At 34.8% G+C, this 27962-nt stretch overlaps 1 protein-coding gene across 37 annotated transcripts in view; it reads left to right on the top strand.

Annotated features, from left to right (window-relative positions):
• Positions 1-27962, top strand: part of PCM1 (pericentriolar material 1) — an 85330-nt gene that overhangs the window by 10772 nt on the left and 46596 nt on the right. For 9 of the 37 annotated variants that reach the window (XM_044225458.1, XM_044225470.1, XM_044225462.1 and 6 more), the window contains 18 exons: positions 1229-1346; positions 2830-3075; positions 4093-4362; positions 5047-5217; positions 5402-5518; positions 11998-12175; positions 12335-12424; positions 14740-14849; positions 16410-16626; positions 19123-19324; positions 20293-20466; positions 20986-21143; positions 21257-21492; positions 22832-22986; positions 23135-23264; positions 24431-24571; positions 25082-25272; positions 26729-26932. In XM_044225458.1, coding sequence (XP_044081393.1) covers positions 1251-1346; positions 2830-3075; positions 4093-4362; positions 5047-5217; positions 5402-5518; positions 11998-12175; positions 12335-12424; positions 14740-14849; positions 16410-16626; positions 19123-19324; positions 20293-20466; positions 20986-21143; positions 21257-21492; positions 22832-22986; positions 23135-23264; positions 24431-24571; positions 25082-25272; positions 26729-26932 — 3086 coding nt within the window. In that variant the 5' untranslated portion in view covers positions 1229-1250. The remainder of the gene's footprint in view (positions 1-1228; positions 1347-2829; positions 3076-4092; positions 4363-5046; positions 5218-5401; positions 5519-11997; positions 12176-12334; positions 12425-14739; positions 14850-16409; positions 16627-19122; positions 19325-20292; positions 20467-20985; positions 21144-21256; positions 21493-22831; positions 22987-23134; positions 23265-24430; positions 24572-25081; positions 25273-26728; positions 26933-27962) is intronic. The other 28 variants (XM_044225467.1, XM_044225466.1, XM_044225464.1 and 25 more) reach the window with 6 other exon arrangements.

Genomic DNA, 27962 nt, shown 5'->3' with positions numbered 1-27962 from the left:
CCAACCAACTGAGCCACCGTTTTTTTGAGTGATAAAATTTAACCTCTTTGTGATCTACTAATATATTATTCTAGTAGATATTCTAGCATTAAAACATCTGTGAGATTACTTTGTCATGGATGATAATGCTTTTAATTTTTTGCTCTAGTGAATGGGATAAGTTGGGATCTTACAGTCAAAGCAACTTGGATATGTATTCCTTTTTGCCATTTTTAGCTGAGTGACCTTGGACAAATTATCTGACTTCTTTGAGTGTTAGAGTTACTTGTAAAATCAGGAACCTATTATAACCCTCCTGTCTAATGGCTTTCTCTGCCCTTTGAATTCTAGATAAAATTATTTGCCCATCTCTTTCACTCTGTCCTCCTCCAGCTTGTACAATTCCACACCCTGTGGAAAGCCGGAGTCCTCCACAAGGTTATGTAGAAATCTCATTTTCTGCTGATCTTCTCTGCTTCTGAATGTCTGCTTTTAACATTGCTCTTTCTTTACTCATCTCTCTGACCTGGGTATGAAATTCAGTACTTCCCTGGATATTCACAAAAATCCCAAGTTTTTTATTGTAGTAGGGAGAATTTGCGACTTTGGTAGACTAGTCAAGATTTAGGGAAAACTCTGGGTAGCAGCAATATAATTTAGAGTAAAGCAGTAGGCATCACTCTTCTTAAATGTTTCAGGCCACTGTATTTTTGGCTTTTATTGCCCATTCACTGACCTAGGCCTGCCTCTTTCTCTGTCTTCTCTCTACCTTGCTTAACACTACCTTTCTGTTAAAACCAAACGTTTCTGCATCCAGAGAAGTTCTACCCTCTTTGAAACTTTGACACCAAATTCTCAGGTCTTTGGGAATATTCGTTTTTTTTTCCTAAGAGTGGTTTTGGTTCTAGCCATTAATAACTTTTTCCTTTCACTCCTTTACCTTTTAGGACTGTGTTCAGCTAATTAAGTAAAGTGACCTGAAAGCATGTAGGCCAGTACACATAGCGGATATTTTGAAGTCTTCCTTCCCTTTCCTGTCACTCCAGCTCCTTAACTCATGTTTATTGTAATATCTGTATGGCTGCGGAATCAGTTTGTCTATGATGTGTGGTTGACACTACCTCTTCTTATTTCATAAAATCAACTTTTCTGAGATTTCTTTTATGTCACTAAGCTTCATGGAATGATTTAAAAATCATTAAGAGTTTGTTTTCATATGTTAAAATGTTAGTTTTCACTTGTTTTGCAGAAAATTAATTGGTAAAACCAAGATGGCCACAGGAGGAGGTCCTTTTGAAGAAGGCGTGAATGATCAGGATTTACCAAACTGGAGCAATGAGGGTGTTGATGACCGACTCAACAATATGGTATGATAACTTACTATTGATGGTGTATCATTAACTACTAATGATAAAATGAAACTTTCCCTTGACTTAGCAAAATCAAACTCCTTGAGATTCTTTGTAAGCACATGGTTTTGTTGCTGGCCAAGACATTAAATCCCTGCCTGTTTGTTATATTAGTTGAAGATGCTTTTGTTTGCAAGTAACAGATATCAACCTGAGTTAACTTAAGCCAAAAAGAGTTATTATAAGTTTATAAAGATGTTTTATGGAAAACAAGTTAAATCAAAACACTATAGGTGGGTTTTAGGAAGGGACTAGAAAAAGGAACTAGAAGATTGTCAGGAATTGCTTTTTCACTGCCCTGACTCTCTGCTTCTGCGTGCCTTTGCTTAACACAACTTTCTTTTCGCAGACCAGCTTTCTCTCTTCTCTGGTTCATGTGGTGTACTATGGCTGACCCTACATTCTAAAGTTTTCCGTTATCGCTACAATTATGTACTGACTAGTTATCTTTTAGTTCCAATTTGAAATTTTAAAGTACAATTATCCCTGTTTGGATTAGATATGCATCTCTTTTCCAATCAGCTGTGGCCAGGAAGGGGTAGGGTAAGTAGAACAACAGGTTGGCAAGAACACCCATACAAGGATTGGGGTGGAGGGACAGATTGTAGAGAAGGGAGTTGTGTTATAAATGAGGAAGTATCCCAAAAGGTTTTACTATAGTAAAACTAAATGATTTTTCCAGTTTGAATAAGGTAGGTATTTATAGACTTTTTTGTTGAATGACTTAGGTTTTGTGGATATAACTAAGTAAATAAAAATGATCTCCCATTAAAACATGAATCATTTTTGTCATTTCTTGTCAGGTCTTACTATGTAATACATTATTGCCTGTGAGAAGTAAGAATAATTATGTTTATTGCTTACTATATGGTAGGCACTGTGCCAGATGCTTTATGAATGTTATCTTTAATCATGTTTTAAAGGTGACACTATCTTAGAGATCAGGAAACTGAGACTGTGGGAAGTTCAGTAAATTGCGTAGGGTCACACAGTGAGCATTTCTTCAGATAACAATAATTATCTTGGAATCCAGGTTGATTCGGGATCTGTCTTACATACATTGATTTTAAAGGAGGCCAGTAAAGGTATCTATAATTTATTTCACTATCCAATTTATAAATAGTAGGGAGCCAACTTCTAAAACGCTCTTGAAAATATTCAGACTGACTCTAGGTTGGACTTTGGCATTTATGTTTGTTAAAGATCTGTGAGAGGAAATTAATCTATTTTCTGAAGGACTCTCTATGAAATGTAGACTAGATGTAATGGTGGGGGGGGACACATTACTAGAAGTAAGTAATTGTTTTTAAGGCTGTATGTTTATGCAAAAAATGTTTTGTCATTTTTAACTTTAAGACTCACTAAAAAATTTTAAGCATATCAAATTACTTCCCTAGTTTGATAGAGGCCAGATTAACTTTTGCCCTCACTTTTTTAAAAGGATTGGGGTGGCCAACAGAAGAAAGCAAATAAATCATCAGAAAAGAATAAGAAAAAGCTTGGTGTTGAAAGTGATAAAAGGGTAACTAATGATATTTCTCCGGAGTCATCACCAGGAGTTGGAAGGCGAAGAACAAAGACTCCACATTCGTTTCCACATAGTAGATACGTGACTCAGATGTCTGTTCCAGAGCAGGCAGAATTAGAGAAACTTAAACAGCGGATAAACTTCAGTGATTTAGATCAGGTTTGTGGATTATTTTAAAAAATCAAGTTATAACTATGGGAAATACTTAGAATGGATTGAATAGTTGTTTTAAGAATGAAAAATAAGCTCTTTATTTCCTTTTTCTTTGTTTCTGTATATGGAAAGAATTTTAATTGGTTGTGGTATTATGTTCTTTGGAGGGCAAAACTTTCTAAACTTGCTAAGGTCAGGTCTTTTGTAGCTTTATTACTAATACTCTATGACTGATATAAATCATTTCGTCATGGAACTAAATTTTACATGTTAGTAACTGAATAAGATTGCTATTAAGCAAAAGGGAAGATCCAGTTTAGAATATTTATCATTGGCTAAGTGTGGGGTGTTCTGGATTACCTCAAGTTTAAAATAAAACTGTGGATGGTATTACAATCACTGAAATAAAATTTGGAACTAAAAGTAAATGGAAATGATAATGAACTCTTAACAGATGCTTTATTGTCACATCTGTGCTTTAGAGAGAGAAACAGTTTACCAGATTTGCATAAAAGTATATTCAAGTCTGATACGGTGGTGGTGGTGATCACATGTCATTTAGTCACCTAGTTATAATTACTGAACATTTACTATATATCTGACACTGAGCTGAGCACTTTTCAGGCAGTGTTTCATCTGGACACATCTTAATGCTGATGTTTATATTAATTAAGATCTACTCATTGGATCCAAAGCCCATACAAAATTCGGTGAACAAGTATGATTAGGAATGTGAGTTATAGATAGGGTTTGTCGTCTTGGTACATCATTTAGACTGATCTTGCTCATATTCATCAGTTAATTTATGTCAGACAAAATGAGGAATAGGACAAGATCAAATTTTGATATTTTAGTAGAAGATTTTTTTGTAGATTTGAATCTTTTTTAAATCTTACGGACAGAGCTACTTATGTATACTTCCTGACTTAATATCTGATGGTAAAGCTGATTAAGAACATTGGAATTTTTTTTAATTGTTGAAAAATTAATATTTGTGGCATTTGGCTTCTTTTTCATATGTAGAGAAGCATTGGAAGTGATTCTCAAGGTAGAGCAACAGCTGCTAACAACAAACGTCAGCTTAGTGAAAACCGAAAGCCCTTCAACTTTTTGCCTATGCAGATTAATACTAACAAGAGCAAAGATGCTGCTATAAGTCCTCCAAAGAGAGAAATGGTTGGTTCAGCACAATGTAAAGAGTTGTTCGCCTCTGCTTTAAGTAATGACCTTTTGCAAAACTGTCAAGTCTCTGAAGAAGATGGAAGAGGAGAGCCTGCTATGGAAAGCAGCCAGGTGAAAAATGTTTGTTTTGTTCTTTGCTTTTATGAGCTTCAAAACAGAAATATTAAGCTTAAGAAAGTTTTATTTGGTTATGTATATAGGAATTTTAGCTAAGTACTTCTAGACTCACCTCATTAATCTCAGGTTCATTCAGTAGTATAAATTTCTTCCTATCCAAAATGATTGTAGAAATGGCATATTGTAAATTAAGGCTTCTGTTTACCTGCCAAAGGCTGTATGCTAATTTTTTAGTAAAGAGGAGTTTAAATGTGATTAGTAGATTTTAATAATTTTTTTAAATGGTTCTATAATTCTTTTGAAAAGTACTTTAAAAAGTCTAATACTTTTACTTAGAAGGAAGTAATATATAAACATTAGAAAAATTTTGCATAAATAGTAGTTTAAAGGCATGCAGTTCTGTAAGTAAAATGTTTCGGGTAATGTAAATTAAAACTAGTTTTGAAATTCTTATATTCATAGTAATTGGGGCTGTTAGTATTGCCATTTATGTTTTGGTTAAATTATAAATTTGATTCAGATCTTTTGCATGTATGAATTCAAATGATAAACATAGACATATCTTTAGTTACTATATTTGAAATAAAAAATATGTATAAGTGTTGCTATGGAATGCATTATGCTCAGTTTTACATATGGTTTATTTTCATGCTTTTTTTTCCAAATTTTTTTATGCAGATTGTAAGCAGGCTTGTTCAGATTCGTGATTATATTACTAAAGCTAGTTCCATGCGGGAAGATCTTGTAGAGAAAAATGAAAGATCTGCTAATGTTGAGCGCCTTACTCATCTAATAGATCACCTTAAAGAGCAAGAAAAGTCATATATGAAATTTCTCCAAAAAATCCTTGTAAGTTTTGGACCTTTTCAGTAATGTGTTGATTTATTTTTGTGGTATATTAGTGTGCATATACTGATGACAATCTGATTCCACCCCAGAGGATTAATATATTTTCAAAAAATCGTGCCATCCATTATAACATTTTATTGCCCTTTTTTATAGTTGTATGATTTATACCACTAAAATATTTCAGGCTAGAGAAAATGAGGAGGAGGATGTTCGGACTATAGATTCAGCTGTGGGATCTGGTTCTGTAGCTGAGAGCACATCGCTAAACATAGATGTGCAGTCTGAGGCTTCAGATACCACGGTAAGCGGCTTTTTGGTAATTAAAAGTGCTGGAAATGAAGATTTAAACTTTCCCCCCATTTTTCAAGATGATATTTTTTATAGGCATTCCTTAATGAAAAGTATGTTTCAGGGAAGAAACCCTCAAATTGTTAATGCTGTATATATTATTTCAAAACACGGGAGTACAAAAGTTTTACTTACTAGCAAACACTTACATGGTTGATTTAAAAATACGATTTGTGATCTGCTTGCAGAAACACAGTTTTTCTGTTGGTTTCATTAAGCACAGCTTTACTCATTTTACGAAGCATTGGGAAAGTTAAAATTCATCATGAGTATAAACGCTAGGAGTACAAAATATCATTACTAAGTATATTGTGTCTTGGAAAAATCTTCAGGTTCTTTTGCTATTGAGGACTCATTTGAAGGCTGCTAGGACTTTTTAATACCTCGGGCTAGCTTTGAACTGTAGCAAAATCAGATGACTGAAAACATCAAGATGAAATTGGGACCGGGTATCATTTACATTGTGATTTAATCATGGTGATAAAAATAAAATTTCTAACTCTACAAAATGAAATTTATCAAAATACTGTCTTTTGGAAGAAAAATCAGGAATTCACAGAACTTTGAGGAAAACTTTATAAAATAAACTCATAGAAGGTAGCGTGCTTCAGAACTAGTGTGCTTTTAAGCATTTTTATTTTAGCAGGTACATCTATAGCCATGCATTAGTAAACTTGAAAACTTGTTATCAGTAAAGCTTTTCTTATGAAATGATAACCATGTATGTCCATCTTTTGTTTCTGAGAGATGTTCCGAAATACCATTCAGCATGAGAAATTTGAGGGTTTGTTTCCATTCCATGTTGACCTGCATAGTTTCTTACCTGCCTCTTTCTCTTCCCTGCCCTTCCTAATTTGAAGAGGAAATTTGAATTTTTTTCCTACATTATTTTCACCAGGAGATAGATATTCGCAGGGTTTGATCCAAACAACTGTTGAAAATAGATTCTGTTGTGGGGAAATTGTTTTTCTGTTTACAGTGGTGCTGGGAATAATTTTTTCCCTCACATTTCATTCCAGCAGAAATGGAGGAATTGGGGAATGTGAGTAAAGGAATTCTGTTGGGGAGGGGTGGGAAATGGTATAGTTGATGATTTTGATTTGTATACTAGCATATATAGTGTTCATTGTGATGAGAATTTTTTTCATAACATAAAATGATATAATGAAAGTTGATAATAACAGCAGAATAAATGTTAAAATGTGCTCCAGTTGTATAATTCGGCAAGTGCCTAGGATATGATATGATACTTGATTATAGTAAGCGTTAGTCTAGTCTACAGAAATTTAAAAGTCTTAAGTTTATTGCCACTTGGGGGAGGGTGGATTGATTTTTAAAGAGATGGACTGGTAAATTTTTTGTATTTATTCACAAGGCTGGCTTGTATATTAAACAGGAGTTTGTATTAAGAAATTAATATGCTACACTATTTAATAAAGGAGGCATCTTTTAGTCTGAGAATTCGGCCGTGCATTGAGGACAAACTAGGGAATTCAGCTTCACAAGAACAGGTTTCAGACATTGACGTTACCACAAGTCCAAAAGGGAAAGGTGACAGACCTCCTCAGAATGACAGGGAACTGAGGCCTAATAGGAAATATAGCCGAAAACGTGGATTTCCCTCAAAGGTATATTTCACAATATTATTTTGGGAAGTCTCTAAATGAGCACCTCTTTTGTTCACATTTCCTCTTCCTTATTTGCCTTTCTGTTGCTATTATTCTTAAATATGTAAGCTATTAACATGGCTAATTATACTGTAATTTGCCTTAGTAAAATACTATCCTTTAGTGTTTTTATTCTTCTCTGCTTTCTTATACTCTCCTATGGATTATATGTGGCAGCTGTATTTAATTTGTATTAACAAAGAACTTAATCCATTTTCTTTTTTGTTGTTGAGAACTCAGAACATTCTTAAACCTTAACCATTAGTTGCCTTTTTTTCCCTGATATTTGTATTCATGGATGAACATGGTGTTTTTGAGTTTTGTCTTAATTCTTGTAGTCATTCATTAAAGAAAAAGAAAATGGACTAAGCTGTTAGCTTTCCTGTCTTTCTAAGAATGATGTATTTTTATAGTGCTTTTCCCCCCTTTTTTCTTTTTTGAAAACCCTTTCCTTTTTTTTTTTTTTTTAAAGAAAAATACTAAAGCAAGAAAGTTGACTTGTTGGTAATGTTTCTCCTGGTTTTTTTTCCTCCACTGTTTGCTCTAAATTTTTCATGATTTCCATAAAGGCACTCAGGAAAGGTTTAAAGACAGCTTTTTGTGTGGTTACACTTAAAATAAGTTTCAGTAAAAGCGTTTGTAAGAAAGTACCCATTCCTATTGGCAAGAAAAGAAATCCCATTTTAATAAGTAGAGATTAGACTAATTTCTTATGTTTTATTAGTAGCTTATACTAACTAGGGGTGGTTTTTACTTTGTTATGCTCTTTTTTTTTTTTGGCTGTTTAAAAATGACAAAACCTCTAAATATTTTGGCAGGTTTTGGTTTTGTTTTGTTTTTCCTGGCTCCCACAAGATTTTAAGGATACAGTTTGAAATCAGCTAAGATGATCTTACTATGAAATATTAAGCAAAAGGTGCCCAATACAACAGAAGAGTAAATTGAGTAGCTGATTATTTTTAAAACTAGTAACATTAGAGAAGAGAAAGTGTGAGACTCAATAAATATCCTTTGGAACTTACTGTTCTCTTTAAGTTTTCTGAACAGTGACAAACAGGAAAATCTGCCAGTATTTCTTTTTTTTTTCCGAAGCTGATATATTTACTTTTAAAAACCATTTTTCTGTTCTTCAGTTTCCTTGAAAAATAGCTGTATGTGTGAATATTACTGTCTATTGAACTTCATTCTTGGAGTTCATTCCAGTTGATTCTTTTTAATCTTTTGATTCTTAAGGCCATCCTAGGGTAGTAGTTCTGTCAGTACTCTATTCATAATATTATTTTATTAGAAAAAACTCCTCATTCTCACCAACTGACTTTATTTTTCCTCTGCTATGCAGAATTGTATTCTCCCTACCTCATCTTCATTCCCTACTTACCATCTTTTCAAGACGTCATACTCTTTTAGGGCCGTAGGAAAAAAGTTCTGATTTAGAGCTTAAAACAGCTTTCTGAGTTGTAGCTTGATAGGAAATGGTTGATACTCTCCAGCTGCTTACAAGGACAGAGTCCATTTTCTGGAATATTTCATAGACATGATGACACTTTGCATACTTTTTAAAAAGAAGCCTTCCACAAGTACCTGTGCCCTCATTATTTTCCCATACTCCTCTTTCCTGCACATTCACTAACAGCTTTTAGAGACTTTATTAAGCTTTTAAAAATATTATCTATTCTTTTTTTGATATTATTTTCATCATTTCTAGTTATTTCATGTGGGCTAAGTTTGTCTCCCAAACCAGCCTATGTTTCTCAGACATGATGTCTCAGGCTTTTGTATTTAATACTACCTGAGCATGTAATTTTGAGGCAGGCAGTATGGTGTGGAAAACACCAACCTAGAACTTAGGAACCAGACTTGCCCTGTGATATTGGATAAATCATAGCTGTATCTTCTCTGGGCTTACTCTCACCTTTCACATGAAAAAAATGGAGTACATATTATCTGAAGTACTTTTCAGCCAAAAAAATAAATTTGGATCCATGAAAAGTTATTGGAGGAACCTCATTTGACTACAGAAAAGGAAGACAGAGTTTTCTGAAATTGAAATTTCAATTCTGAAATTGTATGTAGCTTTGGAGTTCATGTCTAAGTTAAGTTTTTTATCTATAAACTAAAAATATACTTGTTGGAGGTGACTCAAAAAGTTTAAGTGAAAATAGTGTTTGGAAGATGAATATATTCTTCACTTCCTTTTTGGATTCCTGTTCTGCGCACTGTCTGCTTGACATGTTCTAATCCCTTGGTATTTTTATTTCCAGTTTCTCATTTTCCCTTTCTTTATATTTGTAATCCCTTCTTGCCTCCCTCAGCTCAGATTTTCTGAGTATTAGTTTGAAATGTTAATTATATGGATGCAAAAGTTATTAAGAAGTAATAAACTCTCCTAATTTCAAAATTACTGGGAATTCATTTTTGGATTAGTGAAAAATCTGGAGGTAATTGTGTTTCCTTTAATAAGTAGTTCAGAATTCTTTATAATTTGAGTATCAGAGTTTTGCAAATAAATGTGTAACAACTGGCACCTGGGTGGCTCATTTGGTAAAGCCTCTGCCTTCCTGCCTTCTTTTTTTTTTTTTTTTTCCCCCAATTTATTTATTTTCAGAAAAACAGTATTCATTATTTTTTCACCACACCCAGTGCTCCATGCAAGCCGTGCCCTCTATAATACCCACCACCTGGTACCCCAACCTCCCACCCCCCTGCCACTTCAAACCCCTCAGACTGTTTTTCAGAGTAGGGAATTTGGGTGAATTGGAAGGGGAGGTGAACCATGAGAGACTATGGACTCTGAAAAACAGCCTTCCTGCCTTCTGCTCAGGTCATGGTCCTGGGATCAAGACTCCTGCTGTGTGCCTGTCTCCCTGCCCCGCTTAGCAGGGAGCCTACTTCTCCCTCTCCCTGTGCCCGGTCCCCCTTCGCCCCATTGCTGTCTTTCTCTCCCTTTCAAATAAGTAAATACAATCTAAAAGAAAATGTGACTAACAAGGATTAAGGTTCTTTTTAAAAGTTTGCTTCTTAAAGGGTAAAAACCCAGAATGTTAGTCAGTCAACTATTTAAAATCAGAGATCTTTAAGGTTTCATTGAAGGTTGAACTACGTATTTGTGAGAGATGGGAGGATTATAAATAGAAATAAGCCAGAACTAAGAAGATGAATTCTGACAGGAATGAATGTTAGTGTTAGCAACTTAACTCCACTTGTATAGGTGAGGAGAAAACTGAGTACACTAGTTAATTTGAAAAAGGCTTTAGTTTTTTGGAATTTTGAGACAATAGAAAATCTTTAGTAAGTACTGATTTGACCAAGATAGTTGCTTCTCTTTCATGTTCTTGAAATCTAGTCAGTCAGTACAGGATAGAGGCAGCACTGACTGAGTTCTCTGATTTGTACATCAGATATTCCTACCACAGTCTTTGTACTTCCTTATTTGACCTTACTTTCTTCCAGTATTTAATTTAGAGCTGTATACTTACTCACTTAGGAAGGTAAAGAGAAGGGATTTTTGCAGAGTATCGAGAAAGGATTCACCCAGGAGGGAATCTCTGGAGCCGTCTGTGTTTCCATAATTTCTCCAGGAATCACATGTACATACATAAAGTAGATCAGTGCATTTTTACCTTGAAATGAAATTATTGAACTTCTTTATTCTCCTTAATAACTTTGGCAGTTGGGATTATTCACTTAAAATATGCATAACCCCAACCAAAATTTGGTAGCAATGCAAGTTTAAAATTGACTAAATGTTTCTAAGTTAACAGGAATATTCTGTGTAAATATTCGGTAAAATCTTTAAACTTCCAAAATAGAAGGTTTTTAAAAAGGTGAATTATTGATGAAAAATTCCAGTATGGTATATATACATTTCTTATGTAATTTGGCTTATACTTGATTTTTTCCTAGTTATATTTAAATTAGTTTCTTTGCTTGATTTTTATTTTTTTCTTGTTGGGTTAAATTTCACTGGTTTTAAGGTTAATACTTAACATTTTATAATTTTTTAAAGTCACATCTATTTAATCTAGTTCCTCTACTTCTAGGTAAAATGATAGCTTTTGGAGGGAATTCAGAGTATTTAATTTCTCAGATATAGCTAAGTAAGCATAATTTAAAAGAAAACATAATATTGCTATCTTCGATACAGAATACAAAGTTTTCTCCTTTATTTTATGTTTATGAAATGAGATGTAAGTAAATGAAAGCTGCTTACATCAAATTATTAAATAAAAGTGTTTCTATAATTTTTGTCCTTGGTTAGAAAATAGTGGGTTTGTTTTTGTTTTATTAGTGTTTTTTAACATCACTTCTAGAAGTGGGGCAGAATATTTTTTAGTCTGATCTTCAGGGATATTTTTAGGATATTAACCTGGTATTATTTAGGATATTAACCTGGTATTCTGTTCTTCCTTTTCGATAAGGTCTGGAACCTTCGTTTGTGTGTGGGGGTGTGTGTGTGGCTCTTTTTGACCTTTTGTCCTGTTTTGTATGCATTTTTTTTTTTTTTTTTTTCTTAATGCCTCTTCAGGCTAAGCCATTGGTTTTGATCTTTTACTGTGAATTACCTAACTACCTAACTCAACATGGCAGGCTATCTCTGTGTCATCATTTTATTCTTACTCTTTTTTTCTTCAAGTCTACTGAAACTACTTACCATTGTGTTTTTAATACTAATTTATCATCTGTGTCTGTACTGTGCCATTGGTAGTTGAAACAGGAACATGAATTTTAATAATCATATATAAGTATTGTTGGTTTTATTTTCCAGGCCAGAGATCCTCCGCAGGAGCCTATGGAAGAGATCGAAAATTTGAAGAAACAGCATGACTTATTAAAAAGGATGTTACAACAGCAGGAGCAGCTGAGAGCTCTGCAGGGACGGCAGGCTGCGCTTCTTGCTCTGCAGCACAAAGCAGAGCAAGCGATTGCTGTGATGGATGATTCTGGTATGCGACAGGGTAGCATGTTGTTATAAGTAAGGCTCAATTGATAGTGGTATGGCAAGGTGGATACTGGTTATTATATGATCGGATCTTGATTGTTGACTAGTTTAGAAACCTACATATGAGGCTTACCCTGTCCTGTGCTTTTCTCTGGTTATGCAGAAAAGGTTGCAGGGACAACTTCTGGCCAACATTCTGTACCGGGCAGACAGCCAGCTCGCTCTCCTTTTCATCAGAGAGTACCCTTAAGAGGTAAAAGGAACAGGCTATAGTTCTGTTTTTGTACCTCACACTGATAGGGCTCTTTATGGTTTTTTTCCCCCCACTTTTATTTACCTGGGATTGCCATATTTTTCTTGCCTACCAAGGAAAGGTCAAAACCTTAAGGGAGAAAATACATGAATTTGTAGAGCTCCTTTAGCTTCTCATGTTAGTAGTAGCTCTTTTATTTCAATTAGGTGCCCAGTTGTATATGCTAGTTCCTTTGAACTGTATTTATATTCTGTATATAGTCTTCCTGAGACTAAGAAACGTTTTTTTCATTTTTCCTTCTTCCTTCTTACCCATGTATTATTTAGGTGGAAATTATACTGAATTCTTTAGTATGGAGTCTAATTTTATAGTTTGTTTCAACATCTTCAAACCAGGTCAAAACCTGTTTAATTTCTCATTAAGCTGAAAACAACTTGTTACCTAGTAAAACTCAGTAAAAACTAAGGTATATTTTCTAGACTGTTATCCTAGTCTAATGATAATTTATTTCCTGTGGGCTATTTTAGGTCCTCACTGAGGTTACCTTGTTATTACTGAATTTATGCTGCTGTCCACACCTAGCCAAGTGGCTTAGCCCTCTGATCACTGTTATACATAATTTAATTTTGTGTTTTCATATGGAACTGTGTTACCTGCAAGTAACTTACTCTTTTGTAATAATTATATAATTGCATATTTTATATATATAATGTATATAGTAATAATTAGATACATTTCAACACATTTTTCCCTTGTAAAGTCCAGTTTTCATTAGCTTTTACATTTATATTTAGGAAATAGATAATTTGGAACAAAACAAAATATTTAAACAATGACATACTAGTTAATGGCTAATGACTTAAGTATTTTAAGTATTTTTCAAGTTCTAGATTTCAGAGATTTGCTTGTGGTGGTGATGATATTTCAGATACTTAATGTTTACATCATCTCATTTGATTATCACAAAATTGTAGGTTAGTCACCAGAGCTTTTTCTCTTAATCGCATGTGGGAGGGAAGGAGCTCAAACATAGAATTTGTGACTAGCCAATACTTACATGATACATTAGTAAAATCAGATTTCTTGAATTCTGGGTCAGAGCTCTTTTCCTGAATATGAACTTCCTTATTTTTCTTTAAAGTATACTATGAAGGCAGACACCAGGAGGCAGACACCAGGAGTAGAATGAGCAAAGGTTTAAGATTAAATTTATTTTTTATATGACTTTAAAAAGAATTTTAGGTTAGTAATTTTAAAGCATTTTCTCTTGTATTTATGAGATTTCTGATGAAAAACCAGGCTGATGTTTAATCTTCTGGTATGTAAGTGAGGCAAAATAATAGTCATGGTAAAGAGTTGTACTTTACTGAGCTGGCATTATGTGTTGGTAATCTGCACTTAATTTCTTTCTTTTCAAAGTGGGGTTTGCACTGATACTTGAGATTCTGTTTAGCCCTGAAATTCTAATTTCTCTTTGAAAAAGGTAGTATTTTTCCTTAAAACAGAAGCAGTTTATAGCTAGTGTCTCTTAGAGCTGGAAAGGATAAGCATTGGGGTGGTTCGATAGTAGAGCAGTGACCTGATGTCAGAATTATCTTTGGAATACTGCCTCAGGAATACTGTCATAGGAAGATAAAAGCGATGGTCTTGTAGTATGCTTTTATCACAGGCAACTACTTTAGTGAATAATTTGTTCTACTGACAGGGTCGGCAAGCTGTGGCCAGTTGGATTTGGCCCACCGCGTAAAATAAAGTTTTATGGAACATATCTATGCCTGTTTGTTAATGTATCATTTGTGGTTGCTTTTTTCCTGCAGTGGCAGAGTTGAGTGGTTGATACAAAAACTATTTCCACAAAGCCTGACTAATGTACTCTCTGAATCTTTATAAACAATTTGCCAATCCCTGTATTAGATTCTATTGGGGGAAGGTAGGGATTGAGACCTGTCAGTATCACTGTGCTTTTTCAGATTAACCACTTTCCCTGCCACTGCCCCAACCCAGCCTGATAGGCCTGTCCTCTCCCTGCTCCATTGAGTCATTATTCTTAATTGGAGTGTAGCAGTGTCCCCCCTCAAATGATGGGACAGAAAAAGATAAATCACTGTACTAGAGTTTTCTGTCCCTTTGTTTTCAGGTTGGTTAGACATTTCTATTAAAACGATTGTTTGGGAGGTGAATCTGAGGTATAACTAGTTTTAAATTACGTTAGTTAAGATTTTTTAACACCCCCCAAGTTTATTTTTAGCTTCTCAGAAATTGAAAAGTGTATTGATTTGTTTGCTTTAATGAATAGTTATTAATTTTCTTTCCAGTTGTAACAGAAACTACAGGTAGCCTATCTGGAGTTAGTATCACCTCTGAATTAAATGAAGAGTTGAATGATTTAATTCAGCGTTTTCATAATCAGCTTCGTGATTCTCAGGTAATTTAATTTTTTTAATGTAGTTGAGCTTAAAATCATATTAACTAAGCCAGTTGTTTTCAAACTTCACTGTAGCATAAATATCACCTGGCATTTTGTTTAAAAAAAAAAAGGTGGGGGGGAGTAGTTTTCTGATCATTGGGATCCCCTCACTCCCAAAGTATGTATGATACATATGTCATACATGTCTGATTATGCTGCTGGTAGTCTGGGGACTATTCTTGGAGAAACACTTAATTAGAGGAAAATCTGCGTTGAATGCAGTGATAATTGAAACTTTCTCCTTGTATGCTAGTAGATAGTATGCTCTTTTTTCCTCTCAAAGATTCTTTATGGTCATAACCTCTAAAGCTTAAGTTATATTTGAATCTGTGTCCTTAAGTAGTTTACTGACAATTTTGGAGAAAGTTCTTAAGTTTAATTTCAGAGTTAATAAGTGTTACAATTTGATAACCTTTGTAAGTAATGATTTAAATGCAAAATTTCAATCTATGGGCCTTGAATAAGAAAGGGTGAAATACTAACCTCTTCACTGGAAATTAGTATGAAGAGTCAATGTCTCCTGTCTGCGGACCAGGTAAAAATGAATGAATATTGTCTACCATGTTGTAGAATTAACTTAGCAATATCTAGCACTTTTTTGTGGTGACCCAGCAAATGTCCCATCTCAGAGAAATTCTTTACATGTTCATGAGGGGAGATATATGAATTTTTGTGGCAGGTTTGGTCAGTAGCAAAAATTTAGAAGCAATCTAAATGTCCATAAACAGGAAAATGGATTAATAAACTATGATACATGCATTGAGTAAAATCTTATAGTCAGTTAGAGTAAATGAGCCAGAGTTATAATAAATGAAAAACATGAGTTTAAGGAGGATACCACTTGGTTGATGTTTAAAAATTCATGAAGGATGTGTATCTTATGTAGGTACAATAATAATGGAAACATATGTGATGGTAGACACCTAGTTCCAGATTGTGTTTATCTCTGGAGAGAGTAATGAGATTGGGGGTTGGTATGTATAGAGCTTTAGTTATATCTGTATTATATTTTTCTTAAAAAAGAAAAAGGAATTGATGCAAATGTGGCGGGATGTTAAGGTTTAAGCTCAGTGGTGTTTATTCATTTTATGATTTCCTAAGCTGTAGTGGATTTTTGAAAAGTTTTTTAAATAGAGAACCATAGGAAAGAAATGGTAGGAAACACTGATTAAGAAGTTAATGATGATGATTCTAAAAAGATGGCAAGAGAGATAATGATATTTTTGAAAGTTTATATAAGGTATGACATTTTTAGCCCTTAATTTAGAGCCAGATAGTAATTCAGTCCAGTGAATTCTAGACCACTGTGTAGTAATGTGTGTCCATAAAACCATACAGATGTTATAATGGCACATCAGGAAATAGGTAATTTGGGAATTGGAAAGGCATAATGCTTACCCACCAGCACAACCTAGGCAAATATTTATTGCTTTTTATAAGGAATATTTATGTGTTTTTAAAATGAGAATCAAATCTTTCATTGCCTTGGTCGTCTTCTTTTTTTTTATTTTAAATAAGCCTCCAACTGTTCCAGACAATAGAAGACAAGCAGAAAGTCTATCATTAACTAGGGAGGTTTCTCAGAGCCGGAATCCTTCAGTTTCAGAACACTTACCTGATGAGAAAGTACAGCTTTTTAGCAAAATGAGAGTATTACAGGAAAAGAAACAAAAAATGGACAAACTGCTTGGAGAACTTCATACACTTCGAGATCAACATCTGAACAATTCATCGTGTAAGTAAAGCTGTCTCAGCAATATTAGATAGGGGACACATGAGTATATGTGCTGGCATGTAGTAGTTAATTTGACTTAGTAAATATCTGGCGAATGAATGAACTCATAGTCCCTCAAGAAAATTATAATATTTGAGGGGAAATAGGACTTACAAGGCAATATATGTTGATAACCAAATAGATGGGAAATCTGTAATTCAGTAAAGGGAAAGAATAAACTTGGGACTCGAAAAATTGGTTGGATTTTAATTCAGGGGAAAGAAAAAGATAAGGTAAACTATTAAGTACTTGAACACACATTACTGGATTTTTTTTTAGCATATTCAGATTTTCCCTTAAAAAGAAAACTAATCCAAATTTATACTTCGATTTAAGAAAAACTATCAAACAGATTTAGAAAGTATTTATTTAAAAAAAGACATGAAAGGCATATAGTACATATGGCTTAGTGCAAAAAATTTATAACTTGTAGACTATATAAACTGAAAAGTTTATAACTTTTTTGAAATGAATTGTCATTTTAGGAGGAGTAGGAAAAGCATAGTCAACTAGTTACACTTTAGGAACCACCTTTTCTGCAGCACAGATGTTTTATTGCTTCTGTCTGATTGAGATCCAGTTACTGGTCCTCATTCGCTGTCTTCACACCTTCTCAAGCCTGGTCCTTGCCTCTTGTAGTAGGAGCTCTAGCATGGAAAACTGATCTGTAAGGTCAACCCCAGCTGGTCATAATTTTTCAACATCCCAGCTGTTGTCTTATTAAAGAAAAGACAAGGGATAGAAAAAACATCTCTGGAGTCCCTGTTCCTTATTCTTTACCCATCTCTTTTTCTCTGCTGTCCCCCCAATAAACCTTAATATTTCCTACTGAAACATTCTCCTTTCTTTTCCCAAGACCTCTGTCTCTCTAGAGTGTAATCTAGTCCCAATGCTAATTTTTTTTTTTTTTAAGATTTTATTTACTTATTAGAAAGCGAGTGAGAGCAAAAGCGTGGGAAGAGGAAGAAGGAGAAGCAGGCTACCCACTGAGCAGGGACCCCAATGCGAGGCTCGATCCCAGGACCCTGGTGTCATGACCTGAGCTGGGGCAAATGCTTAACCAACTGAGCCACCCAGATGCTCCCCCCATCATGCTTATTTTACACAGATGACACAACTAAGGAAAACTTAAAATTCGAGAGTGGTACTGACCCATGGTCAGTTTTATATACATGATAAAGTAGCACTCTGCCTACTGATGACTCTAAGAAAAGATTTTTTTCATACTGGGAAATAGTGTGAAAGCAGCACCAAAAGGTAGAACAGTCAAGGAATAGAGCAAAGAGACTGCTGGAAACCAGTTGTAGCAGTTGATAATGTGAACAACAAATAATGATGGTTGTCCCTGTGAGAAAGAGATAAATGACTGTAGTTTTAAAGTGATGGAAATAGAGAAGAGCAAAGATTCTTAATCTTGATTCATTGCCCTTGAAGGCATAAGGTATCTTTGTCTCATCCATGTGGACAGAAAAGTAGTTAACATACAATTTAAGACTATAGAAGATAAGCCATCATCTAATTAGAAAATTTTATTGTTGAGTTATATTTCATGGTATGAATGTACTACAGTCACTTTAAGTTTGTTTTATATCTTCTGGAACAAGGAAAATTCCATCTGGGAGACCAGATAAAATTACTCTGAGCTGTGGATTTGAAACACTCTTTGGGGCTTAATCCCCTACGGTTGTAAAGCATTGTTGATGGTGTACTGAACATTATACACATTTGCCCTGAGTTTTTGTTTTTTAAAGATTTTATTTATTTATTTATTTGACAGAGCACAAGCAGAGGGAGCAGCAGGCAGGGGGAGAGGGAGAAGGAGACTCCCCAGTGAGCAGGGAAACCAATGTGGGGCTTGATGACAGGATCCTGGGATCATGACATGAGTTAGCAAAGTTAGCAACTTAACCAACTGAGCCACCCAGGTGCCCCACATTTTGCCCTGTTTAACTTAACCTAGAATTGGGTTTATCAGGGAAGTATACTGGTTACTCTTTAAGATAGTTCTTGTCAATTTCAGCCTTGTTTTTCCTTATTTTTGTCTTTCTGTTTTAAGTCTGTTTGTTGAATAAGCAGCCTGGCTATTGGATACTTAAGTTTCTGAAATTTAAAGCTGCAGAATTTAAGATGTTACTGATTTTTACATTTTATTTTTTTTTTAAACTATTTTTTTTTTCTTTTTAGGATTTTATTTATTTATTTGACAGACAGAGATCACAAGTAGGCAGAGAGGCAGGGAGAGAGAGAGGGGGAAGCAGGCTCCCCACTGAGCAGAGAGCCCGATGCGGGGCTCGATCCCAGGACCCTGGGATCACGACCTGAGCCAAAGGCAGAGGCTTTAACCCACCAAGCCACCCAGGCGCCCCACTTTTTATTTTTATGTAAGCAAACTGAGTGAGTGTTGTTTGAGGCCATACTTGTTTATTTATAGTAGCTGGTCTTTGTTTTGTTTTGTAGTTGTGCCTTCTGCATCCTCTCCACAAAGAACTGTGGATCAGAGAAGTACACCTTCAGCTCCCTCTGCGCCTTTAGGCTTAGCACCAGTTGTCAATGGAGAATCCAATAGCTTCCCGTCATCTGTTCCTTATCCTGCTGCTTCTCTAGTTTCTCAGAATGAGAGTGAAAATGAAGGACATCTGAATCCAACTGAAAAACTCCAGTAAAATATTTTTACAAACATTGCTTACATAGAATAGAATTGAATAATGGGGATAAATTATGGGTTTTTTTATCCTTTGTTGAAAATTCTGGAAAAACTGAATTTACGTAATATGATAAATATCTTTATCATATCATGTAACATATCATACCGTATTCTTCTAAGAATATGTGTATGAGAAGTGTATGTGTAGAAGAAGTATATGTGTGTTATATCTGCCTTCTTTGAGTTGTCCAAGAGAAATGTGACATTGTATTACGGGTAACTTTTGTAAGCTAATGCATTCTCATTTTCCAGCTAAAGGATTAGAAATAGCTGGGATTGCATTAGAAGATTTTTATATTCAAATGATTCTAAATTCAGAGCCTAGGCCCTAGAGTCACAAAACCTGGAAACTGTATCTCACAAGGCTGTGTGACCATGGACAAATAACTTATTCTCACTTTACCTTTGTTTCTTCATCTGCAAGATACGGATCATGATATACCTGTTCATAAAGGTATTTTACAGATTTAGAAACATTGGCATACTTTCTGGCACTTAATTGAAACTGGACAAACTTAATATTTTGGGTAAATGTATTATACACTTTATAGATCTCTGTGTGTTAAGATCAGGAACGTTCTGTAAATGCCTAATAATGTCTGCATCACTGATTTGCCTGAGAGGTAGTATTTAAGTTGAATATTTAGTACTTCACTATTAAGACACCAAGTTGGCTTGAAATGAACACATGAAACTTTTTTTTTTTTAAATACTTTTTTTCTGTAGTAGGAAGGATACAAGAAAATTGGTGATGAGATATTGAGTAAGCTATTCTTGAAATTGAATTCATTGCTTTATAGTCACACCCCCTGGATATTGCACTAGGTCTGAATTTTGTCTTTGCTGGCTGCTTTTATATGGAAATACTGAATGCTTTATTTTGCTGAAATGAGTATTATATATACATCTTTGTTGTTTATCAGGAAGTTAAATGAAGTTCGAAAGAGATTGAATGAACTAAGAGAATTAGTCCATTATTATGAACAAACATCAGATATGATGACAGATGCTGTTAATGAAAACACAAAAGATGAAGAAACTGAAGAGTCCGATTATGATTCTGAGCATGAAAACTCTGAACCTGTTACTAACATTAGGTAAGAATTTGAAGTTTGTTTTTCTAACATGTTCCTTCTAATTGAATGCTTCTATTATGGAACAGGAAAACTTCAATAGAATGCTGCTTGCTTTTTATTTAAGCTTTTCTCCTGTAAGTCCTCTTAAGTCTACTATTTTGGCCATTGTAAATGTAAGTTGGTCTGTAAAGAAAAACAAACGGAGAAGTACTGAGTGCAGTAGTTTAAATTTGCTCTTTGTTAGATAAAATGCAAGTAAATCATAAGAAGTATCTAACTTAACATTTTCCTGCCTCTTTGTTTTTAGATATAACTTGGATTTTTTTGGATGTTTTTCTTAAATTTCTAAATAGCAGAAGTTTTTGAAAAGCAAGAGTCAATTATTCACAGTAGGAATTTAAATAGAGAAATAACTGTTGATGTTCATAGTTTGAAATTATTTTATCAGCAGCTCTAAAAACTTTGATTTTATTTTTAATTCTTAGGTTTCTTTTTTCTTTTTTTATTTTAAATAACTTCAGGCTGTTTTCTTTCTTTTAGAAATCCACAAGTAGCTGCAACTTGGAATGAAGTAAATAGTAATTCTAATGCACAGTGTGTTTCTAATAATAGAGAGGGGAGATCAGTTAATTCTAATTGTGAAATTAACAACAGATCTGCTGCCAACATAAGGGCTCTGAATATGCCTCCATCTTTAGGTATGATTGACTATTGATGGATAATTTTGCCATATTGTTTTTTTGAAATGGATTTTCTTTCATTAGTATTCTTCTTAAGTTTATTAAATTACTGATTTCATACATGCTTTTAGCAGACTGTCACTATAATAGAGAAGGAGAACAGGGGATTCATGGTGCACAAGGTGAGGATGATGAGGAAGAGGATGAAGCAGAAGATGAGGGAGTCAGTGGGGCTTCATTAACTAGTCACAGGAGCAGTCTGGTTGATGAAGCTCCAGAAGATGCTGAATTTGAACAGAAGATCAATAGACTTATGGCTGCAAAACAGAAACTGAGACAATTACAAGATCTTGTTGCTATGGTACAGGTAAATATTGCTTGATTTTTTTTTTCAAAAGACTGTTGAAACAGTAATTCTTGAGTCACTTACTTTCTCTTAGTGTTAAGAGTTGGTATTCAGTTGTTCAGGTACCTTCTCACTGCCTTCTGAAACATTAGGCAGATTTGTTTTGCATTTTTTTCTTGTACTTTAATTTTTCCACTTTTTATTATGTGAAAAGGCTTCATAATGCAGCTTTTCTATTCTTGAATCCCAACTCCGTTTCTTTTCTATCTTCTTATCCTTTATAGGAATGAATTAGGCCAGTTTTTAGATGAATAACAATACCAAATAATGCCCATCTACCAACTTAAAATTGCCTACCCAGTTTTGTAATTGAGTCAGCTCTAACTCTTTAACGTTTTATTAGAATGATATTGCCAAAAGTTAAAATTTCATTTGAGGTTCTGAGAGAAAGCCCAAGTAAATATAAAATTATATAGAGTTAAATGTTTTTTTTTTAAATGCAGTAGTTCATCCCAGCAGCCTTCCCTCCTCCCACCTTAGTCAGTTATTGATTTTTAACAGAAGGTGTGGACCTACCTTTTAGGAAGCTAAGAACTTAGTTGTTTTTCCAGTAGTCATTACAGATGTAAGATACTCTCATTTCGTTTTTGTATTATGAGCCATTGGCACTAGTTTGGCAAACTAAAGACCAAAGTGAGAGAATAGAAAATCGTAAGCAAGTGACAGTGGACTGGACATCGATTATTTGAAATCATTAAAATGAAAGTTACAGTTTAAGGGACACCTGGGTGGCTCAGTTGGTTAAGCATCTGACTTGGTTTCAGCTCAAGTTGTGATCTCAGGGTTGTGAGATCAAGCTCTGTGTCGGGCTCTGCTCAGTGCAGAGTCTGCCTGAGATTCTCTCCTTCTCCCTCCACTCTTCCCCCACTCAAGTGTTTTCTTTCTCTCTCTCTCTTTCAAATAAATAAAATATTTTTAAAAGGTTAAATTCTAAGAAAAATTATCTAGTATCAAGGGTTTCCATATCTGATGGTGTGTTTTTAATCTTTTTTGTATTCTCTAGGAAGCTTTTCTTTGATAGCTCAGTGTCTGGTCAAGATAAGAAAAGGCAACTTAATGTTAGCCATTAGTGGGTAATTGGCAGCTCAGATTATAAATGAACTTTTTTGTTGGTTTTAGTACTTCGTTTTATGTCATTGGTAGGAAGTTGAGCTTCAGTATTCTCTAAAAATCATCGTGTACTTAATGTACTACTTTAGTTTTTATGTTGTGTAAATTTTATTGAACAGTGGTATTTAAGGTATGAATTGGATAATGTCTTTAGATTTCAAGATTATTTTAATTTAATGATGCTTTTTAGGATGATGATGCAGCAGATCATGGAGTTATCTCTACCAATACTTCAAATTTGGATGATTTCTACCCAGCAGAAGAAGACAATAAACAAAATGCAAATAACACTAGAGGAAATGCCAATAAAACACAGAAAGATGCCGGAATAAATGAGAAGGCACGGTATGTTAAACTCATGGACTTCATTAAATAAAAATTTAGTGCTTATTATAGAGAAGGTACTTATTTGACTAGGTTCTGTATTAGGTCATGCTTAATGCTATCATCAGATTTATTGGAATCTGTAAATGTAATGTCAATTTAATTATAGAGAGAAATTTTATGAGGCTAAACTACAGCAGCAACAGAGAGAACTCCGACAATTGCAGGAAGAAAGAAAGAAACTGATTGAGATTCAAGAGAAAATTCAAGCATTGCAGAAGGCATGTCCTGACTTACAGGTAACTGGGAACGGTACTACTTGACATTTATATGAAAAAAGATGTTTAAAATCTAATGTCATTGGAAAGTACCGTTGCTTTTTCTAGTACTGAGGTGACACATTTATATCAGTATTATGATTAATAAAACTTATGAACTAATGAAAGGGGTTAGGGATTTGAGTTTATACTATGAAAGATAGCACATAGGATTTGAATTTGATTACTTCTGTTTTTCACTTGTTGGGCTACTTTAGATTCAGAACATGAGTATTCGTAACTATTAACTTAAAATATTCTGATTTCAGGGGCGCCTGGGTGGCTCAGTGGGTTAGGGCCTCTGCCTTTGGCTTGGGTCATGTTCCTGGGGTCCTGGGATTGAGCCCAGCGTCGGGCTCTCTGATCAAAGAGGGGGCCTGCCTACCCCTCCTCACTGTCTGCCTCTCTGCCAACTTGTGATCTCTGTCAAATAAATTAAAAAAAAACAACAAAAAAACCTTAAAATACTCTGATTTCAGCTTTGCATTTCTATCTTTTATTGGCCTAAAATTACATAATAAAGCCCTTAAACCATCATAAATTACCTAAAGAAATGAATTAAAATATTTGTAGTTTGCTTATTAAGTAGTACTCTTTGAGACTGAACGAAGAATGAGTAGTATTTGAACATTTCAGGTAATCAGGAATAAGAGTATAGTTAATACAGGAAGTGAACAGCAATTCTTTTTGAGATTTTTCTTAAAATGTTTTGGTTAGCTTTATTCCTCAGGTTTTGTTTTCAAAGAAAGGGAAACACATCCATGATAATTTTCTGTACCATTTTTTTGTTGTCCTAGACTTCTAACCTTTTCTATTTTATCTAATCCTTTTTCCTTCTCCCTAGTGTAATGTCCAGAGGAATAGATAGAAGAGTTTGATTTGAGTATATGAAATTGTCCACAGTAGCATTTTCTCCCTTTTGTCTCTGTTGTTCCTGAGGCTTGGCTGCTACTCATCCACTTCACCCTGTGTTTTCATTTTTGTTTTCTTAAATCAGGCTTTCTTTGGATCATGACGGCAATTGAGATCTGATAATAACTAATTCAGTATGGTACTAGAGCCCCAGAGAAATGGTAAAATAACTGCTTTTGTGAAATTAACATAATTGCTTTAATTCCTCATAATGGTTTTTACTAATACTTTTTTAGCTGTCAGCCACTAGTGCGGGTAATTGTCCCACAAAAAAATATATCCCAGCTGTTACTTCAACCCCAGCTGTTAACGGAAATGAAACTAGTACAAGCAAATCCGGTTTTGAGCCTGAAGATTCTTCAGTAGTAGATAACGAGGTATTGTATGTTGTACTTGTTGTTCCGAGGCTTATGTCACATCTTAAAGAAGGAAAACTGAATACCTGTGAAACGTGTTTTTAAATGCAGCATGTTTTGTGTCTTTTAGCTGGGAGGAAATAATTTTTTCAAAAAAGTTATTAAGTTGGGATCTTTTCAAAATAATTTCAAAATTACTAGCAAATATTTGGCAGAATTGTATTTAAGGAATAGTTGCAGCAAACAGTAATCATTTCAGTTAGGAAGATCTGTTCTTTGGCATTTTGTTTATATGTGATTTGTAGAAAACATTATACCTTTCTCTAAATAGTTGATGAAGTGTATTTGGCCACTACTTTCATTAAAAAATTCATGCCTAATTTTTTCTTACTGTGAAAATACTGTTTTAACCATGGGATATCTTAGCGTAAAAAGAATAGAGTGAGAATAGAAGTCTTTGTATTTTATTCTTTAAGGATAAAACAAATCCATATATTTTTACTAACTCAACTCTGACATTTAAAATAATAGCTGTGGTCAGAAATGCGAAGACATGAGATGTTAAGGGAAGAGCTACGACAGAGGCGAAAGCAGCTTGAAGCGCTCATGGCGGAACATCAGAGGAGGCAAGGTCTAGCCGAAACTACATCTCCTATGGCTGTGTCATTGAGAAGTGATGGATCTGAGAACCTGTGTACACCTCAGCAGAGTAGAACAGAAAAGTAAGAGAGATGTTTAAATCTTTTTTTTTTTTAACATCACCTACTAAGGGCATGGAGGGTGGGCAGCTTCATTTCCCCTCTCAGCTCAAGTCTGCTCTTTCACTGAGGCTACTGTTCAGGCATCACCTTTGTGGTTCAATTTAACGAAATCCAGCTATTTTCTGTTCTGACTGCTCAAGGTACTTGATCAGATGGTGATACAGATTTTCTTTGAGTGTATAAAAGCCTTATGTTCTTAGTTAAGTTTTATAAAAATGTTACTTTGTAGTAATTCCCTATCAGGCCAAAAATAAGGACATTTTTACTTAAATGAGAAATCTCATATTTGTAAATTCCCTAAGGATTAGGAAATTCACTTTTGGGGTGCCTGGTTAGCTCAGTTGGTTAAGCATCCAACTCTTGAGTTCAGCTCAGGTTGTGATCTCAGGGTTGTGAAATTGAGCCCTGCATTGGGCTCCACACTGAGCATGGAGCCTGCCTAAGATTCTCTCTGCCCCTCTCCCTTTGCTCTTCCCACTCCCACACCTTCCTTGCATGTTTGTGCTCTCTCAAAAATAAAAAAAATAAAAAATAATTAAAAGATAAAGTAATTGCTTTAAAACATTTAGTTTTTAGCATTTACATTTGAAATTTCTGTTTTTAGAATATTTCCAAAAAATTGGCCATCTGTAAGGTTGCTTAATTATCTGTATGGGAGTTTTCAGAGCTAACATCTTGAAATTCAGATTTGTTGTGACCTTACCTTTTGATATCCTCAGATGCATTCTTGGAACATTGCACCAAACTTCTGTTCCTCATAGAAGAAACTTGTTCTGTTTTGAAGTCCCAAATGTACTTTATTTATCAAATTATATCTGTAGTATTTTTTTTCTGTTTGGAGTACCACAGTCTGAATTTTGGAAAAGTTCTTTGGATATTTTTCATAATAAGCATCTAGGTTTGGGAACCATGGCTCTAGAATTATGCTTTCCAATATGGCAGCCATTACATTACCTACCTGTACCTATTTAAATTAAATAAAATTAATAACTCATTTTCTCAGTCTCACCAGCCACATTCTAAGTCTCATTAGCCATGTGTACCTAGTGGTTACTGATTGGATACATGTGTATAGATCATTACTACTATTGCAGAAAGTTCTTTTGGACAGCTCTGCTCTAGAAAATGGTCGCTCAAGGTAAAGTTAAAAATTAAGGGGGTTTAGTTTAGGGAAAAACTTCTAGGGGATACAGTTTTTTATTTGAAGAATTGTTTTGTGGAAGGCAGAATAAACTATTTCATATATCAGCAGTGGAGAGAGTACCAACCATCTATGTTGGTACTATAATTCAGTGAAATTTTATAAACAAAACGTTTCACATGTATACGCATGTACATGGTACAGTGTCTGGCACAGTAGTTGGTAAAGTATTTAGCCAATTGCCAAAATGATCTCCTATTATCTCTTAATCTCTAGAACAATGGCAACTTGGGGCGGTTCTACTCAGTGTGCACTGGATGAAGAAGGAGATGAAGATGGTTATCTTTCTGAAGGAGTTGTTCGGACGGATGAAGAGGAGGAAGAAGAAGAGCAAGATGCCAGTTCCAATGATAACTTTTCTGTGTATCCTCCTAACAGTGCGAATCATAACTCTTACAACGTAAAAGAAACTAAGAATAGGTTAGTTTCACTGTTCCAACTTTTTGTTTGATTCCTGAAGTCTCAGGTCTTTGTGACACTAAGCACTTCCCTGATGCTTTGAACCAACTGGGTGTCATAATTTAATTCAGTTCTGACACTACTTGGAATTAGGGCAGATACCACAAGTGAAGGGCTCAGTCCCACAAGATTGCCCTCACTTCAGATGTCAGTTGCAAGTCCAAGTCTCCATGTACTCACACTTCTGTTTGGCTTTGCTAAAAATGTGGGGGTTCCCACAAGCCCTCCTCAGGTTTCATAATTTGCTGGAACAGCTAATGAACACTGCCTATTATAAAGGATGCAGCTCAGCAATAGCCAAATGAAGAGATGCTTAGGACAAGGGATGGGTGGGGGAAGGGGCTCAGAGCTTTCATGTTCTCTCTGAGTGTGCCATCCTCCCAGCATTTCAGTGTGTTCACCAACCCAGAAGCTCTCCTAACCAGCTTGATAAGGAGTTTTTGTGGAAGTTTCATTCCCTAGGCACAACTGATTAAATCATTGGCCATTGACATTCAACTCACTCCAGACCCTCCTCCTCTTGAAGTTGGCAGTGGGGCTAAAAGTTCCAGCTCTCTAAATACTTGGTTGGTTTTTTTAGTGACCAGTCCCTGTCCATGAAGCTATCTAGGGCCTCCAAGAGTCATTAGCATAAACTTAGCTGTGGTTCAGGGGGGTCCATTGTGAATAACAAAAGACACTTCTGGGTCTCAGGAGATGCCAGGAGTTTTGGGAGCTCTATGTTGGGAATTTGGGACAAAGACCAAATACACTTTTTATTTTATCATTGAGTTTTGTCAAGATAGATCCCAACTAGACTGGATCAAGATTCATAAGCTTTGATCTTGGCTTCTTTTTTGGAGAGTTAAGCAAAACTGAAAATCATAGATACTGAAAAAGACCTAGCAACATAATATTCATTACTTTGTTATGGAAGATGGTTAAGTAGTTCCACTTGATGATGGAATTTAATGTGGCTAAGTTTAAAGCATGAAGCATGGAAAAATGCTTG

The sequence above is a fragment of the Neovison vison genome, chromosome 11 (assembly GCF_020171115.1).
Source record: "Neovison vison isolate M4711 chromosome 11, ASM_NN_V1, whole genome shotgun sequence".
Lineage (NCBI taxonomy): Eukaryota > Metazoa > Chordata > Mammalia > Carnivora > Mustelidae > Neogale > Neogale vison.
This window is presented reverse-complemented; position numbering and strand designations above follow the sequence as displayed.